The 17,380-nt window shown below is 34.0% G+C and overlaps 1 protein-coding gene across 3 annotated transcripts in view; it reads right to left on the reverse strand.

Annotated features, from left to right (window-relative positions):
• Positions 1-17,380, reverse strand: part of COL11A1 (collagen type XI alpha 1 chain) — a 213,219-nt gene that overhangs the window by 57,632 nt on the left and 138,207 nt on the right. For all 3 annotated transcript variants that reach the window (XM_017547609.2, XM_037745410.1, XM_017547607.2), the window contains 2 exons: positions 6,069-6,176; positions 781-888 (listed from right to left, as the gene is read on the reverse strand). In XM_017547609.2, coding sequence (XP_017403098.1) covers positions 781-888; positions 6,069-6,176 — 216 coding nt within the window. The remainder of the gene's footprint in view (positions 1-780; positions 889-6,068; positions 6,177-17,380) is intronic.

Raw genomic sequence — 17,380 nt, forward strand, 5'->3', positions numbered from 1 at the left:
GAGTCATGTCTGTAGTCTCAGCACTTGGGAAGTTGAGGTGGGAAGGTCGCTTGAACCCAGGAGGTTGAGGAGGTAGTGTGCCATGTTGTGCCACTGCATTCCAGCCTGGGTAACAAAGCAAGATTCCATCTCTCAAAAAAAGTAAAAAATAAAAATAAAAACAAACAAATAAAATAATAACAAAAAATAATTTTCTGCTAATTTTCCAAATGTTAAAATGATGCACATTATCGGAGTAATGGTTTACAAATTTTTAAATACTATTTTAAAGTAATATAATAATATATTAAATTAAAACATTTAATACACAGCCATACATTGGAATCAGGAGCTTAGAGTCTGTACTTACATGTTGGTAAATTACTTAAATCCTGGTAAATTAACAGGATTATCAAGTAAATATGTAACTCGTTCTTAACTTTTATTGTGCAATATCCAAGGCATGAGAGTTAAAGATATACGTTATTAATTATTTTTTATTTTATATTGATTTCAGAAGGACATTTTAAAAAATAAATAAATTTTGACATCTACTAGTTTTTCTCACTACCATTGTTCTTTTAATTGATTTTCATGTTTATGTATCACACGCTATTTTATGGAATAAACACTTATTCTGAACCTCTTAAATAAAACTTTTGAGCATATGAAAAAATCTGTGTGAAACTTTGAAAAAGGTAACCTTTCCTCTGGCACCTAATCATAAAGATTAATTCTAGAATTCTTGAAAAAAAATAAGCTTTGTCACAGGATCTACTAAAGTGAATAATGAATACCAACCTTGTCTCCGTCTTCCCCAGGGGAGCCAGCGGGACCAGCTGGCCCTGGGAGACCAACAGGACCTTGAACTCCATCTCTCCCTGCAGGCCCTTGGGGACCTTTTTCTCCCTGTATTCAATATCCAACGATCATTAATTTTACAGTTTTGGAGTGCAGCTACAGGAGTAATAATCTAGCTTCTATATTTGACAAGGCAAATTGTTTATTGTTTTTTAGAAAATCATTTTAAAGAATAAATGATACATGATCCCTACCTTCATTTGTGACTAAGAATACTATTCTTTTAAAATCACTTATGACTCTTAGGCTGTGGTCCACAAACATAATTAGGACCCAACTTAGAATTTTTCTTTCAAACATGCAAGTATTATATATTGACAAATCAGGTTCCCTGATGCTTGCAAAACTTTGTTGAGCCTCTACTCCTTTTCCTTAGTGCCACTGAAAGAGCAATGGGTATTAGGCTTTAGAAATTGTAAAACACACTTGCTCATATGTCCCATTTTGCAATATGTTTTATATGTTTCACATGTAACTTTCTTATTTTTAAGAAAGGCTTTAAGAATGTTCCTAGATTTTGATATTTTCAATCACTGTCACTTTTATGGAATTAAAATGAGAAGACTTAGCTTTTTCTGTGTTTGTTTTGGTTCTCCTGATTTTTGAAAATGGTATTACTTTCACGTTTAAATTTATCTATATTGTGCAATATTTTAAAAACTGCCTAGATAATGAACACAATTTCTATTTCCAATAAAACATCTTTTCATAGTTGAAAATAAATTATATTCTAAAAGTCAAAATTTCAACAGTTTTGCACAAGACAACATTCTTAATTGCATTCAGAGTTCCTGTCTGTCCTGTTACACAAGCTGGGACTCTACAAGTCATTGGGTTTTGCCTTTTCATTACACCACTTTCCCTCACTTCCCTTAACATCTCCTGCTCCTTTAAAATGACTTAGTTTTACATATTTTATCTCTTAATTATCTCTTGAATATATTTACTTCCTCTCCACCACTGACATCTTATTCTAAAATACTGGTATCCTTGTTCTGAGCTACTGAAAAAACCTCCTGTCTTTTCCCATATGTATTCTTACTTTCTTCCAATCTATTCATCACACACTGCATCCAGAAAGCCAATCAGATCATGTTACCTACATTCTTAGGTCAATTTACTTGTTTACTTTTCCTAAGATAAAGACTTCATTGCTTTGTGCAGCCTACCATGATCTAGCTCCAGCTACCTGCCCAAACATATCTCGCTTCCCCTAAACCTTGCTCTCTGCATTCCAAACCTTCTATACCTTTTTTCTCAGTCCCTTAAATCTGATGCCATGCCCCTTTCTGTGGCATGGCCTGAGCACATTTTATTCCTCTGGCCTGGAAGGCCCCTACGAGAACTCTTTGCATATTAACCTGTACTCACACCCACAACTTTTATTACAATTCACAAAATCCATCGCTCCTTCCTCAATAGCTCATTTAGGTATTTATTCTCGGTTTATTGTTTCATCCTTTTTTATGGCAGCTCTGATTCACACACGGATGGCAATGATAACACTACTAATAATAATAATGACTACTCTGAATATTTATACAACTTATCACAATTCTGAAAAGTAATTTAGAACTATAATTTTATCTAGTCCTCACAAAATACTGTGATTATCTTCTTTTCAGAGACGAGAAAACAGAGGTTTTGATGTTAAACAACTTAATCCATATCATGAGCTAAATAAATGATAGGGCTAGCTCCCAACCCACTTCTGGTTGTCTCCAAGTAGGCAACTTTAGTCTACTCTAATTTCTTTAACTCCTTAACTCTTCCAATGATTATTTTCTTATTATTGATAAAGTAGATAAATGTATGCACCACCCAATAATAATAATAATAATGAGACAATACATTCAACCCTATTAGTGCTTTCACCAACCGCTCAATTTTCTTTGGGTTCCATGCCCTGCTTGAGGTGATTTACATGCCCCTACACCACTCCTCTATAGTCCACTTTTTCTTTTTGAATCAATTTAGAATTAACCTAAAGCTATAAATGCCCAGCAGGTAAAATCCTGGCTTCTTTATTCGTTTGTCTTTTGCATTTCACTATTCTTGGTCTTGTACAACATACACCAAAAGGGGACTCTTTTATCTCTTGTTCTGTTTGATGGCATGCCTCTGGAGACACACACACACACACACACACACACACACACACACACACCCCATAGACAATTTTTCTCTCTTACCAGATGCTTTCAGAACTTACACCCATTATAATTCTCAATTAAGACTGAGTCCAGACTTCTGTTTTCCTCCCTCAACATCACATCACACAGTAAACCAGTAATATGCTTTTAAACATAACTCTTACTTTAAATGACTCCCAGATTTACAATCCTGGCACTGATTATTTTCTCTGCAATTATACACACACACGCTAGAAATTGTAAATAAGAATTTAGAGCACATTTTTCCTAAAATATCAAACTGTTATTGCCTAATTCAGTTATAGTTAGTGCACTGACTTCACTGTGTTTTAGATCTAGCTTCCCCCACAATTTCTACAATTGTCCCCCAAATAGATACATAGTTAAAATAGCTTCTTATCTGTAATTCTGGCATCCAGTAACTAATTTATAGGTTTCTATAAGAGTCATTTTCCCTAACAAAATTTTCTATCAATGCAATTAAGTTGGAATAATTTTTAGCTCCTTTCTTCTTACCTGTTTTCCAGACCCACCTCCTGGAGTTTCTAATCTAGCTAATTAAGATAGGGATGCTAATTAGGACATTTCTCCATTCCAGGAAGCAGTGTTGATAGGTGGGTGGACCCAGGGCTTATCTTTCACTGGCCCCATTTTGTCTTTTCTTTAATATAAGTGTAAACCTACAGATAATTGTATGAAATTTTTATAACACATTGGGGTCAGTTGGGGGGAAATAGGGGAGGGACGGTGGGGGGTGGGGAGCTAGGGAGAGATAGCAAGGGGAGTGATGCCAGATGTAGGTGATGGGGAGGAAGGCAGCATATCACACTGCCACGTGTGTACCTATGCAACAATCTTGCATGTTCTTCACATGTACCCCAAAACCTAAAATGCAATAAAATAAATAAATGGGAAAAAAAAAGAAATTTTTATAACACAAGCTGCTCAACAAAGGTAAGATCTAAAATTTTATATTTGCGAAGAGGTAGAAGTAAAAGGCTAGATCTAACATGTCGCCAAACATTTTCATCAGTTTTTACTAAACCTCTGCATGGATATTTATGACTACTGTCACTGAACACTCTTATTACCACTTTATGCTACTGTCCCTAAGCAGACCCCTCCTTCAAAAGTATAATACTAAGCATACAGTGTCTACCCTTAGTTATTCTAATAGCTAATTTTGGATAATAGAAAATGGAATGAACATCCTGGAGTTGTTGTCCTTGGTTGGGATAACTGAAAGAGGATAGATAAGCAAGGCATTCTCTTTCACCTTTCTAAGTTATGACATCACCAATTATCAACAAAACCCAGGTCTGAACTCTGGCTCTTACAAAGGCTCCTGTCAATACTTCTCCATCTGTCTCACCCAATCAATTTCTTATTATCAATTTTGCTGCTTTTTCATGTTCTGATCTTTATTTCAATAATTTACTTATTCTTCACAAAGCCAAGGTATTTATCCACCTTAAAACCTACCATTCAATATATTACCTTCACAGAAATCTTGATTTATTTAATTAGTATAATCTCAATTTGTATAAAAAAACAATTTATATCTAATTTCTCTGTATGCATTCTTTAGTGTATTGTGCAAAATATGTGTTTCCTCTATTTAAAAGTTAATTTGCATTAAAGGACCTGAATTCATTTTCTATGTTCTCCCCGTACATCATATGCTATAAAATATATTTTCTTAAGAAAAATTCTCAGTATATTAAAAATGCTTTTTCTTTCACCTAAAAGTTCTATCTGCAGGTGGAATGGCCCCATTCCAACACTCTAATTCTTTCCGAAAGGTAATGGATTACAGGAAACAAATACATATATATTTTTATTTGTGAACTGCTACAGTTTGAATGTGTCACCAAAAGAGCATGTGTTGGAAACTTAATTCCCAATGCAAAAGTGTTGAGGAGTGGGGCATAACGAAAGCTGATTAGGCAAAGTGAAATTAATTAACGCTGTATTGCATTAGTGGGTTCATTACAACAAGGGGAAGTTGTCTACTTTTTACTCTCTCTCTCTCTAGCCTTCTCTTCGTCCTTCTACCATGGGATGATATGGCAAGAAGTCCTTTGGCAGATGTGGCCCTACTATCTTGGACTTTCCATCCACCAGAACCATGAGACAACACATTTCTGTTTGTTTTAAATTACCCAGTCTGTGATATTCTGTTATAACTGCACAAAATGGTCTAAAACAGAAACATTGGAATTGTATCACAGAGTAGTCAGAGAAAATGCATAAATAATGAAAGCAAAACAACTTGCTAAAACTGAAGTCTTAGTAATAGAGAAGTATTTTTTAATATAAGCTTAAGCTTAATTTTATATATCAACACTTACCAGTATACTAAAATATTAAACTTATATTTTTGTGTATCAGAGCCAACACTTTTTAGCTACATTTACCAAATCAGTTTGAGTTTTAATCTTGCAGGAAGAGAGAATCATTTAAAAGAACTACAATCATATCAAAAGCATGAACAAAAACAGAGATGAAATCTTAACAAATAAACCTAAATCTATTGAGTAGAATAGAGTCCATAGTCATGTAAATATAAAATGTATAAAATGCTAAAATCCAGTAAATATTAGATGAAATAATTGGTCAGATATTCCCCATCTCACTCACTGGTGATTAAATCTCAAATTACATGAGAAGGGCAGCTACTTTCTATGGGTTTCATTTACAGACTAAGGAAATGCTTGAAATTGAATTTGTATTACAACAGGTATAGAAAAAGTTCACACTCTTCTAATATAAAGCAGCAAGGCATAGTGTTGATAAACAACTCACTTTTTTTAAAAAAAAGCAAAATGAGAAGCATTTCACATTAATAATATCCAACTCCATCACAGGTATTAGGGTTTCATAAAGTGTAGAAAAATGTCATCTCATTTAATTGAATTTGAAATTCAATTATTTATATACAAGCTAGTGTGTTTACATGCCAGACACATATGCAGAGAGAATGCAGTGGTGTATGAAAAGCTAATATTCTTGAATAAAAAGTGATAACTTATACAGGGTAGCAGCATAATATATTTTCTCCTAGACATTACTTACAGGAGCACCTTTCTCTCCAGCTGGACCAGGAGGACCCTGAGGTCCCGGCCGTCCTGGTAAACCAATTGGGCCAGCTGTACCTGCTGACCCACGTTCTCCTGGTGAGCCCTAGTACACAAGAAAATAAATATTTCATTAATAAAGAAAAATTAAATAAGAACCATTGCGGAAGACAGTGTGGCAATTCCTCAAGGACCTAGAAATAGAAATTCCATTTGGCCCAGCAATCCCATTACTGGGTATATACCCAAAGGATTATAAATTGTTCTATTATAGAGACACATACACATGTATGTTCACTGCAGCACTGTTTATAATAGCAAAGCCTTGGAACCAACCCAAATGCTCATCAATGACAGACTGGACAGGGAAAATGTGGCACATATACACCACGGAATACTATGCAGCCATAAAAAAACGATGAGTTCATGTTCTTTGTAGGAACATGGATGAAACTGGAAACCATCATTCTCAGCAAACTGACACAAGAACAGAAAATCAAACACCGCATGTTCTTACTCATAGGTGAATGTTGAACAATGAGAACACATGGACAGAGGGAGGGGAGCATCATACACTGAGGTCTGTCAAGGGGGGGCTAGGGGAGGGACAGTAGGCAGTTGGGGAGGGATAACATGGGGAGAAATGCCAGATATAGGTGATAGGGATGGAGGCAGCAAACCACACTGCCATGTATGTACCTATGCAACAATGCTGCATGTGCTTCACATGTACCCCAGAACCTAAAGTGAAATTATATATATATATATATATATCACTTACTTAACAATAACTTCTTACAGTCTAGTAAATTATGTTAAAGTAATATTTAGAGCTTAGACAATTTTAAGATCTCAAAGAGAAACAGTTGTATCCACTATTTGAGATATCAATTTCCAGCCCCAATATTAAGCATAGGTGTTGAAGTTAGAAAATATTGATGAGATGAAAAAATACTTCAAAATTAGATGTATTTAATACTTATTTAGTTTCTTTTTTCATTTAAGTGTCCATAATTGAGCACAATGTTTTCTAAATCATATGTCTAATAACCTCCTACCCAAATTTCTCCCTGTATTATAATGAATTGGTAGAATACAATCCCTAGACTAGTGTTTCTTGAAGTTATTTCTGGGCACTTCAAATTTGCTGAATCAATATTTCAAAATCCAAAAAATGGGTTCAAAAATCTTTACATTAAGCTACACATATAATTTTTTACATAATAACATTTGATAATCACTATCCTCAAGTTTGGACATTTTCACATAGAATAAGCCCTTAATTTAATCTTAGAATTCAGTAGGACCATTGGCTCTTATGAACACTGATGAGATAATTTGAATCGATTAGGATTTTTAACTGAGTTTCAAGAAAGATGTTATGTTTTCAACTTGTTTGCTTTTTTAAAAAACCTCATGTATATATATATAGCTTTTTGAGAAATAATCAGATATTACCTTTGTAGTGATTATCTGTACTAACAATTTAAGAAAGCATTATTAAAACAAGAATGAAAGAAATGCAAACATATATACTAAGTTATGTAAAGCTCAAATATATTCAATCTATTGCTACTTCCAATTTTAGTTAATAAAAGATAACAAAAATTTTGTCTTTAGATTCTCAGGGGTGATTAAATTATAATTTATCTTTTTATTTTATAAATAAATATAAATATTTATAAATATTTTACTATAAGTAAAAATTAGAAAATGTAAGTGTAGTATTTTTCCTTAATAATTAATATACTTAATAACATCATCATTTCAAATTTCATAGAGAAAATGATTTATAATAGCAGGAAAAGATATTACTTTAACACATTTTCTACTATTATATTTCTCATATATTAGAAACCATTTTATGCTTTCATTACTTATTTATTTTTATTTTATTTATTTTTTTTTGAGACAGAGTCTTTCTCTGTCATCAGGCTGTAGTGCAGTGGCACGATCTTGGCTCACTGCAAACTCTGCCTTCCGGGTTCAGGCAATTCTCCAGCCTCAGCCTCCCAAATAGCTGGGACTATAGGCATATGTCACCATGTTGGGCTAATTTTTTGTATTTTTAGTAGAGACAGGGTTTCACCATGTTAGCAAGGATGGTCTCGATCTCCTGACATGATCCACCCACCTCAGCCTCCCAAAGTGCTGGGATTACAGGCATGAGCCACCACTCTCAGCCGAAAACATTTTATTATACAAATATGCATTATTGACTTTGATCTAATTTGTATTTTTATTAATTAGGAAACTAATTACATGTGATAAAAAATGGTAATCATACCAACAACTTGTATCAACATAGTGCTTTACAATTTACAAATCAGTTTAAGTTTCATCTTATTTTATTCTCACAACAATTCCGGGTAGTTGACAGAGCTGCTATAGCATCTCAGTTTTAAAAATGAGGAATCTCTGGTTCCAAGAATTTAACCATCCTTCCCAGAATCATATAACTCTACTCTGATTTCTTGACAAAGCCACCCATTGCTTCTTTTTAATGAGGATATCAATGTTTGTAATTACGGGGTATTTTAAACTTAGGCGATAAAAATAATTTGGAGAGACATTGGTAAAAATATCGCTAAAGAAATTGTGAAATTTGAGCTTCATATAAACAAAAGTGGAATTTCTGAGCTATAAGAAAATAATTTAATAATATTAAAATATTTTATGAAAAAAATAGCCAACCACAAGTTGAATGGCTGTTAACTAGGTAACAGGCTCCTGGTGAATGATTCTGGAAGTCAGTGCAGAAGAAAAAAAGAACAGAATCCTCTTAAGGTTGTACATTCACAATAAGAAACCCAAAGAGTAAAAAGAACACAAATGATTGCCTCTAATTATTTGAGAAGATGGTCAGGAAGAAAGAAAAACGAACAGGAGGTGTGTAAGAAAAGTAAGAAGAACAAGGCCTATAAATTGAGAGGAATGCAAAGGTATCTCTTGAATTACAGAGGAAAGAAAAAGTTCAGTAATAAAAGCACTCCTTTTGGTAACAGAAACACATTAACAGAAGGTGCAACTAGGGTTATTCTATTCAGGTTAAAATTAATACCACTAAAGAGAAATCTCCACTAATTTGCAAAGCTAATTTATTGAGAATCAACGTACATACAAGGTGACTATACTACATTTTTGTTTAGTATCTCACTTGCAAACCTCAGGAAAGGATTGCTACCCATTAGTTTTATCAAATCTAGAATAAGCATTCAGTTTAACTCCTGCAGTATTTTATTTGTAATTGGCTATATAAAAAGAGGTACAATTTTGATTTGTCAGGCCATAAAATTTTCCTCTCTTTAATCCTGTTTAAATCCCAACTGTTCAAAGACTACCCTAGGAAGATATCACACTAGACTGTGGTAAAGTTGGTGAATACTAGACTAGAATTAAAAAAGGGGAGAATTGGTAAAAGTTGGAAGTCCATTTTAAGAGAATTTACTAACTTCCAATTATTAAATCTATGAATTAATAATTATTGTGCTAAGTACTTTCCATATGTAATACAATTTTATTGCTATATGACTTGTGTATTTTTAAGTTAAAGGCCATAGACTCAAGGTCTCTGTGCCCTAATTCATTATCAAGATTTTTCCAACAATACTTAACAGTTTATAAATGGTGAAAACAAAACTTCCCTTGACTCATTGTACCCATAAAACTCATGGGTACAATGAATTGTGCTAAGTTGTAATACATGGAAGAAATATAGCCATTTAAGGACCACTTCTACCAGAACAGTTCACATAGGTTGAACATTCTTTAAAACAAAACAAAACAAAACAAAAAAAACTTAAAGGAATTGATGAAATGTTCATCTCATTTATCCAAATAGCCATTCTCCATCATTCATTTAGTTTATTTGACCTTTGTTACACAAGTCATTAGAATCTCTGCTCTTGGCTGGGCACTGTGTCTCATGTCTGTAATCCCAGCATTTGGGAGGCCAAGGTGAGTGAGCAGATTGCTTGAGGCCAGAAGTTCAGGACGTGCACAACATGGTGAAACCCCCTCTCTGATAAAACTACAAAATTTATCTAGGTATAGTGGCATGTAGCTATAGTTTCAGCTACTCAGGACTGGAGGGTCACCTGAGCCCGGGGAGGTCAAGGCTGTAGTGAGCTGTGATCATACTGCTGCACTCCAGCCTAGGTGACAGAGCAGGACTCTGTCTCAAAACAAGTAAAAAAGAATCTCTGTCTTTGTCACTATTGTTTATAAGTTCATTTGAAATCTTCATCAACAATAAAGAACTGCTTTCAGTTTTGGTAATTTTCAGCACATTTCACTGGAGACACCATGGTACTTTTTCACCATGCTTCACTCCTGACTGAAAGTTAAATATTTTTTTCTTACCTATGCTGAACTCTGATACAGTATGGGTTTCTGCACCATTTTTGAACATGTACTTATCCTCAGTCATCCCAGAAAAATACTCAACTCACACAGTTATAATTTTTTTTTTACTTTATATTTTAGCATTCTACTTTGAACATTATTTTCTCCTAAAATATCACATCTCTCACTGTCCATCTGACACAATATGTCCATTTTTACCCTTGAATATTTGGTCACACTTAACTTCTGACATGGAAAGTCTTGATATTTTCCTATGCTATTAAAACTCCAGCCTTTTTTTTTCACCCAGATCAATAACCATCTGATATGATTAGGCTTTGTGTCCCCACCGAAATCTCATCTTGCTTTGTAATCCCCATAATTCTCATAATCCCCACTTGTCAAGGGAGGGATTAGGTGAGAACAATTGAATTATGGGGGCAGTTTCCCCCATGCTATTCTCATGGCAGTGAGTGAGTTCTCAGGATATCTGATTTTTATTAAGGGCTCTTCCCCCTTTGCTCCGCACCTCTTCCTGCTTACTTGTGAAGAAGGTACCTTGCTTCCCCTTTGCCTTCTGCCATGATAGTAAGTTTCCTCAGCCTTCCCCAGCCATGTTGAACTGTGAATCAATTAAATCTCTTTCCTTTATAAATTACAGCAATCCCATTACTGAGTATATATCCAAAGGATTATAAATCGTTCTACTATAAGGACACGTGCACACGAATGTTCATTGCAGCACTGTTTACAATAGCAAAGACCCAGAACCAACCCAAATGCCCATCGATGATAGACTGGACGGGGAAAATGTGGCACATATACACCATGGAATATTATGCAGCCATCAAAAACGATGAGTTTGGGTCCTTTGTAGGGACACGGATGAACCTGGAAACCATCATTCTCAGCAAACTGACACAAGAACAGAAGATCAAACACCACATGTTCTCACTCATAGGCGGGTGTTGAACAATGAGAACACATGGACACAGGGAGGGGAGCACTACACATTGGGGTCAGTTGGGGGGAAATAGGTGAGGGACGGTGGAGGGTGGGGAGTTGGGGAGAGATAGCATGGGGAGAGATGCCAGATGTAGGTGATGGGGAGGAAGGCAGCAAATTACACTGCCACGTATGTACCTATGCAACAATCTTGCATGTTCTTCACATGTACCCCAAAACCTAAAATGCAATAAAATAAATGGAAATAAATAAATAAGATGACTTGAAAAAAAAATTACTCAGTCTCAGGTAGTTCTTTTATAGCAGTATGAAAATGGACTAATATACCATCTTATCAAAGAATTGTATTTTTCTGAGAATTAGAAGCATGAGATCTTTCAAAGTACTTCTTTTACACTCTCATAGTACACTAGGTTCTCTACCATTATTTTTGGACTGAATGCAGCACTTGGCACTAAATTCTGAGTAGTAAATATCTCCATGGTCTCTTAATTCATATTAACAAAGAATAAAATATTGACTGTATGCATTAAATAACTCTAATGTATTTGTGTTTTTATTATGTATGCAAACATGTTGAACATTTTAAAAATTTAGGCTTTAAATGTACTCATATGTATAGTCAAGTGAAATTTTTTAAATATGCAGACAAACGGCTATTGAATATATATTTTCCCTGGAAGAAATGGTTTCAAAATGAAAGGAAATATATATTACCTTAACAGGGTGCATTATGATTGAGAGGTTATATGAAAATAAATCATGGCTTTTACTTAAGAAAATAAAGCTTACCAAATTTATACTGAAGTATGTTTCCTATTTAAAATTAATTGAAATATTTTGATAATTATTTTAATGTCTCAACTAGAGACAGAGTGCCGATTTGACTCTATGGCAATATGTACAGTTTGTAGATACTGTATACCATTTTTTATTACAAAGCTTAACTGTTTTACTTTCTCCCTTGGAACACTCAAGATTAAATTTCAGATTGCCATCTTACTTCTGGAACCCGCATTAAAATTAATAATGAGAATATATTACTTTTCTGTAGTTAAAATATTGTTCATGATCTTGTCACAGCTCATAAACTTTGAAACAACAGGTGCAAACAAGAAGAGGCTTTTAGAATGTATATTTGTGCCCCAAAGTACTACTGCAATTTCTTTTTCTATTAGTTATTTCAAACACTCTCTAAGCCTAGATGTTTGTAATAACAGCATGCTCTGCACTAATTTTATTTTATACACGTATACATGAAAAGTGAAAATCTCTGATGCTACCTACCGATTAAGCAAATGACATAGCACACTTGCAAATCTTATTTAAATATTCTCAGGCCAACTTTAAAAGAATAAGCCTATGAATCCTTTAATCGCAACAGAATCATGGAGAAGTTCTATTTTTTAAATCAAAAATTTAAGCCCAATATTGAAAGAAGGTCCCATTTACACATTCAACTAAAAACTCCATATTCAACACTAGTGAGAATCTATTCTCTGTGACACTGGACTGTGAATATGAAATGTAGTATGGCAGAAAGCAGCCCTTGAGAAACTCACATTGTGTATACTTTTTTTTTTCTCCATAAAGAATAGGCATGTATAGTGATAAATTTTTGTATTGCTGTATAGCTGGCTAAAGAACGAAGGGCTTTTCAATTGTCAGATAAATAAACTATTATATCTAAACTGAATGACTGTCTTTAAGCATCAGTAAAATAGGTAATGATCTGCTTCACAAAGGTAGAGGTTTTTACTTTTCTTTTCTTTTTTTTTTTTTTTTTTCTATGATCCCCATCTGTACTTATGGCACAAAGTATGCCATAAATAAATGTGTCAATTAAGTGTATCATTTTTCCCTTTCCAACACTGGAACCACAAGCTTTCTGATCTTGAGCAAACTCTCTGTGAGTCACTTTTATTGCCATAGATGGAGAGAGAGTTTGTCATCAGGTTTCTATGATGTTTACTATGATACATCTAAAGTTCTTTGAACAATGCCTGGCATAATAGAGACAGAAATAATTTGTCATCAGGTTTTTGTCATGTTTAATATGATATACCTAAAATACTTTGAACAATGCCTGCGATAGAGTATAATAGATGTTAGAGAACTGCACATGAACAGTTATATATTTCAAAAATAGATATAAACTCTCAAATAATTGTAGAGGTAAAATTTTACAGAAAAATAAACTAAGATCCAGAAAATTATATGATATATTTAATATATTAATAAATTAATATCAAAACAACAGGTAGGGCTTTTTCCACATAACGCAGTATTGTTAATCCTAATTTGAACTATTTGTATACTTGTCTCTCTGCAAGAAGGATAGGTATTTTACACATCAAAAGTGCCTAGCTAGAAAGAATTCAAAGGAGGGAGTAAAAATTATGGAAATACTATTTTCTTAATAAGGGATTTAAATGACAATGAAAACATGACAAATTAAATGTTTTCTAAAGGCAACAATGTCTGTTTAGTTACACGAATTATAATGACCATAATACCATAAGTATTCTGTTACTTCAGTGCTAAGTTTAACAACCATAAAAAAATGCCATTTTTCTCTTGTTTTGAACTGAAAGGTGAACATTTACATGCTTTTAAAAAGGAGGAACTTGCATTTCTCTATTTAGTTACCTATCTTTACTTTCATATTAGCTTTATCCCCTTCTGCAGTCCTTCCCCTAAATCCTGCTGCACCTTCATCTAAACCTTACAATGATAATGAAACAAGAAGCAATAGTATCAGTCTATATTCCTGTAGCAATGGGAATAGAAGATATTTTCCTAACCCTTCACACAGATGAGAACACCAAAGTAAATATTTTATCAGTTATTTTCACTGGGTGTTTCATATTCTGAGGAGCATTTGTAAAGTAAATGAAAGTTATAAACAGGCAAAGCATCTCATTAGCATTCAGTTAAGATGCAGCCCACCAGAGAGAAAAATAGAAGCATAAACACAAAAAGTTCATATGAACCAGAGATATACAACTAGAAGGCAAAAGTATGTCTGCCCTGTCGTTTTAAGAAGTTGATCTGGCCAGGCGCGGTGGCTCACACCTGTAATCCCACCACTTTGGGAAGCCAAGGTGAGTGGATCACTTGAGGTCAGGAGTTCGAGACCAGCCTGGCCAACATGGTGAAACCCAGTCTCTACTAAAAATACAAAAATTAACTGGATATGGTGGCAGGTGCTTGTAATCCCAGCTACTTGTGGGGCTGGGGCAGGAGAATTGCCTGAACCAGGAAGTCGGAGGTTGCAGTGAGTCAAGATTTCGTCACTGCATTCCAGCCTGGGCAACAAGAGCAAAACTCTGTCTCGGAAAAAAAAAAAAAAAAAAAAAAAAAAAAAAAAAAAAAAAAAAAAAAAAAAAAAAAAAAAAAAAAAAAAAAAAAAAAAAAAAAATTGACTTTCACGTCAAAACTATGAAGTAATTTCACTCTCTTAGAAGACATATATTTTTGATCACGTGAACTAAAAATTCAGATGAAATGTCAAGCATTATCAAAATTTAAAGCATAAACTCTGATCAAAGTGAAATCAAATACGTCAGATTTTGATCACTGGTCCTCATCACTATCGCTACACTTATCTCACCCCTAGCTGTATATAATCATAGTCTACTAAGGTCTACCTGGGTTACAATGGAGAAAATGCACTTTATCTTAAAATGTGTAGAGTCTGATTTGGCATGTCAGTAGATGCCATCCTTATAAACCTTGCTTATTCCCTTGCTTGAAGAATAAGTAAAAGCCAAGGAAGACAAGGTTATCAGAAATAGGACAAAGGAAACAAATAAAAGAAATAGGAATAATGATAGGAAGAGCATGTGAACTCTTAAAAAAGCAATGAGAAGGAGAATAAATAATAAAGAGGAAAACAGAGTCAAATCATGGGCAGATGGTCATCTAGGAGGAGTCGCAGGAAAAGAGCAAAGACTGCTATACTGTATGTTTTTGAAATATTGGGCATGTACCCTGTAGCATCCATCTAGCTCTTTTCATATACTTTCTCCATATTAACTCCCACAACTCTGGGGGATAAAATGTACATGTGGTTGTCAAGATAAAAGGCTTTTTCTTATCACACTACTATATTTGTTTTAATCTAATTTTTAGATAAATAACTGTTAATAATTGTTCTCGATCATAAGGAATATCTGAAGGAGAGTTTATTTAGGGAAAATATTTTTCCCTAAATATTATTTTCCTTGATTTTGTTTTATAAAAATATATGCGCCGGACACGGTGGCTCACGCCTGTAATCCCAGCACTTTGAGAGGCTGAGGCAGGCAGATCACAAGGTTAGGGGTTCAAGACCAGCCTGACCAACACGATGAAACCCCATCTCTACTTAAAAATACAAAAATTAGCAGGGCATGGTGGCGTGCACCTGTAATCCCATCTACTTGGGAGGCTGAGGCAGGAGAGTTGCTTGAACCTGGGAGGTGGAGGTTGCAGTGAGCCGAGAGCACGCCATTGCTCTATAGCCTGGGCGACAGATCGAGGCTCCATCTCAAAAAAAAAAATATATATATATATATATATATATATATATACATGCAGCCGATAATTTGTTGCATGATATATTTACATATATGTGTTTACATACATAGAAAACATTTACTCAGTTTATGTCCATCATGCAGAAAAATGCTGCACTGCCTTTAATCTCTTGATGTTCAGTCTCTTGCTACTTGCTGTCTTGTGTGTGCATGAAGACATCTGCTTAGTGACTACAACCTCTGAGATCAGAAGACATGCCCTGGATTTGATTGGCATTTGTTACCATCTCTTAGATACAACATCATGCATACAGAGAACACTTGGTTTACCCAGACTTAAAAATCTCAAAGTACAGCACCCTATTGGTATAATTTTGTCATAAGTGGTAGCACTACAGGATGTTCCTCAATATATAGTAACTGCCAGGGGCAAAACCTTTAGAGAACTCTAACCTTGAAATACTAGTTCTTTAATAAGAGGACCAAAAGTGGTGAGCACTTCAAGACTAAATTTAGCACAGCAAAAATCTGCTTTTCACAGATAAAAATGGTTTTTATGTACAGCTTCAACTCGAACATAATTTTCTTAGGCAAAAAGCATTGTTTTCACCTTTGTATTTTCTGATGTATCTTGTAGTATTTTTCTCATTATTTACTATGTTATTTTATCTGCTCCTTATCTGTCCTCTTCAGTAAACCATAAGCTCTTTGCAGGAAGGTCCATTTTATGAATCAATATAACTTCAGTTTAATAGATTGTCTGATATTTTCAGATTTTATTTCTTTATGGTCCTTTCACAGAAAAAGACTTATAGCAGCTTAAATAACATGCACAAAATATTAGAGAATATAAATTCAAAAATAGGTAAGCAAAGAAGACAGGTAAGAAAATAACTTTTTATTGAAGTAAAATGGAGCCAGTAATCTTAGTAAACTAAAAATGCATACTATAGGTCAAGACCAAGGTTTTATTCTTTAATGGTAGTTTATGATCCATGGGTAGGTTATGAGATAAATATGATGAGTCTTGCCCAGTACTTAAAAATATTAGCTATAACAAAACATAATAGACAATGTTAAACTATATCATATATGATTTTTATAGTAATTTGTGTTCAAAAATTTTCTAAATTGTTATAAAACACTATCTTCTGTACTGTCTCAATTTTAACTCCATTATTTCTGTAAGCCAAAGCAAAAAAGAATTCTAAGTTTCATAAGTCATGTTGACTAAAGAAATAAACAAGTCAGTTAACTGTTCAATAAATACTAAAAAATAACTTAAAACATTCTATAAAAAACATCTTTGAAAAAAGAAATTGCAAATTATTTTTAAAGCTATAGTTAGCAAGAGAGTTATTCCAAGGATATTCATCAAGAGGACTCTGTATAAAGCAATATCCCATATCTTCAAACAGATCTTTTTAGTTGATTTGCTTTGCAAATAAAATTTCTCTATCAGTCAATGACGCCACACCTA

This window comes from Cebus imitator, unplaced genomic scaffold, assembly GCF_001604975.1.
Source record: "Cebus imitator isolate Cc_AM_T3 unplaced genomic scaffold, Cebus_imitator-1.0 Scaffold199, whole genome shotgun sequence".
Lineage (NCBI taxonomy): Eukaryota > Metazoa > Chordata > Mammalia > Primates > Cebidae > Cebus > Cebus imitator.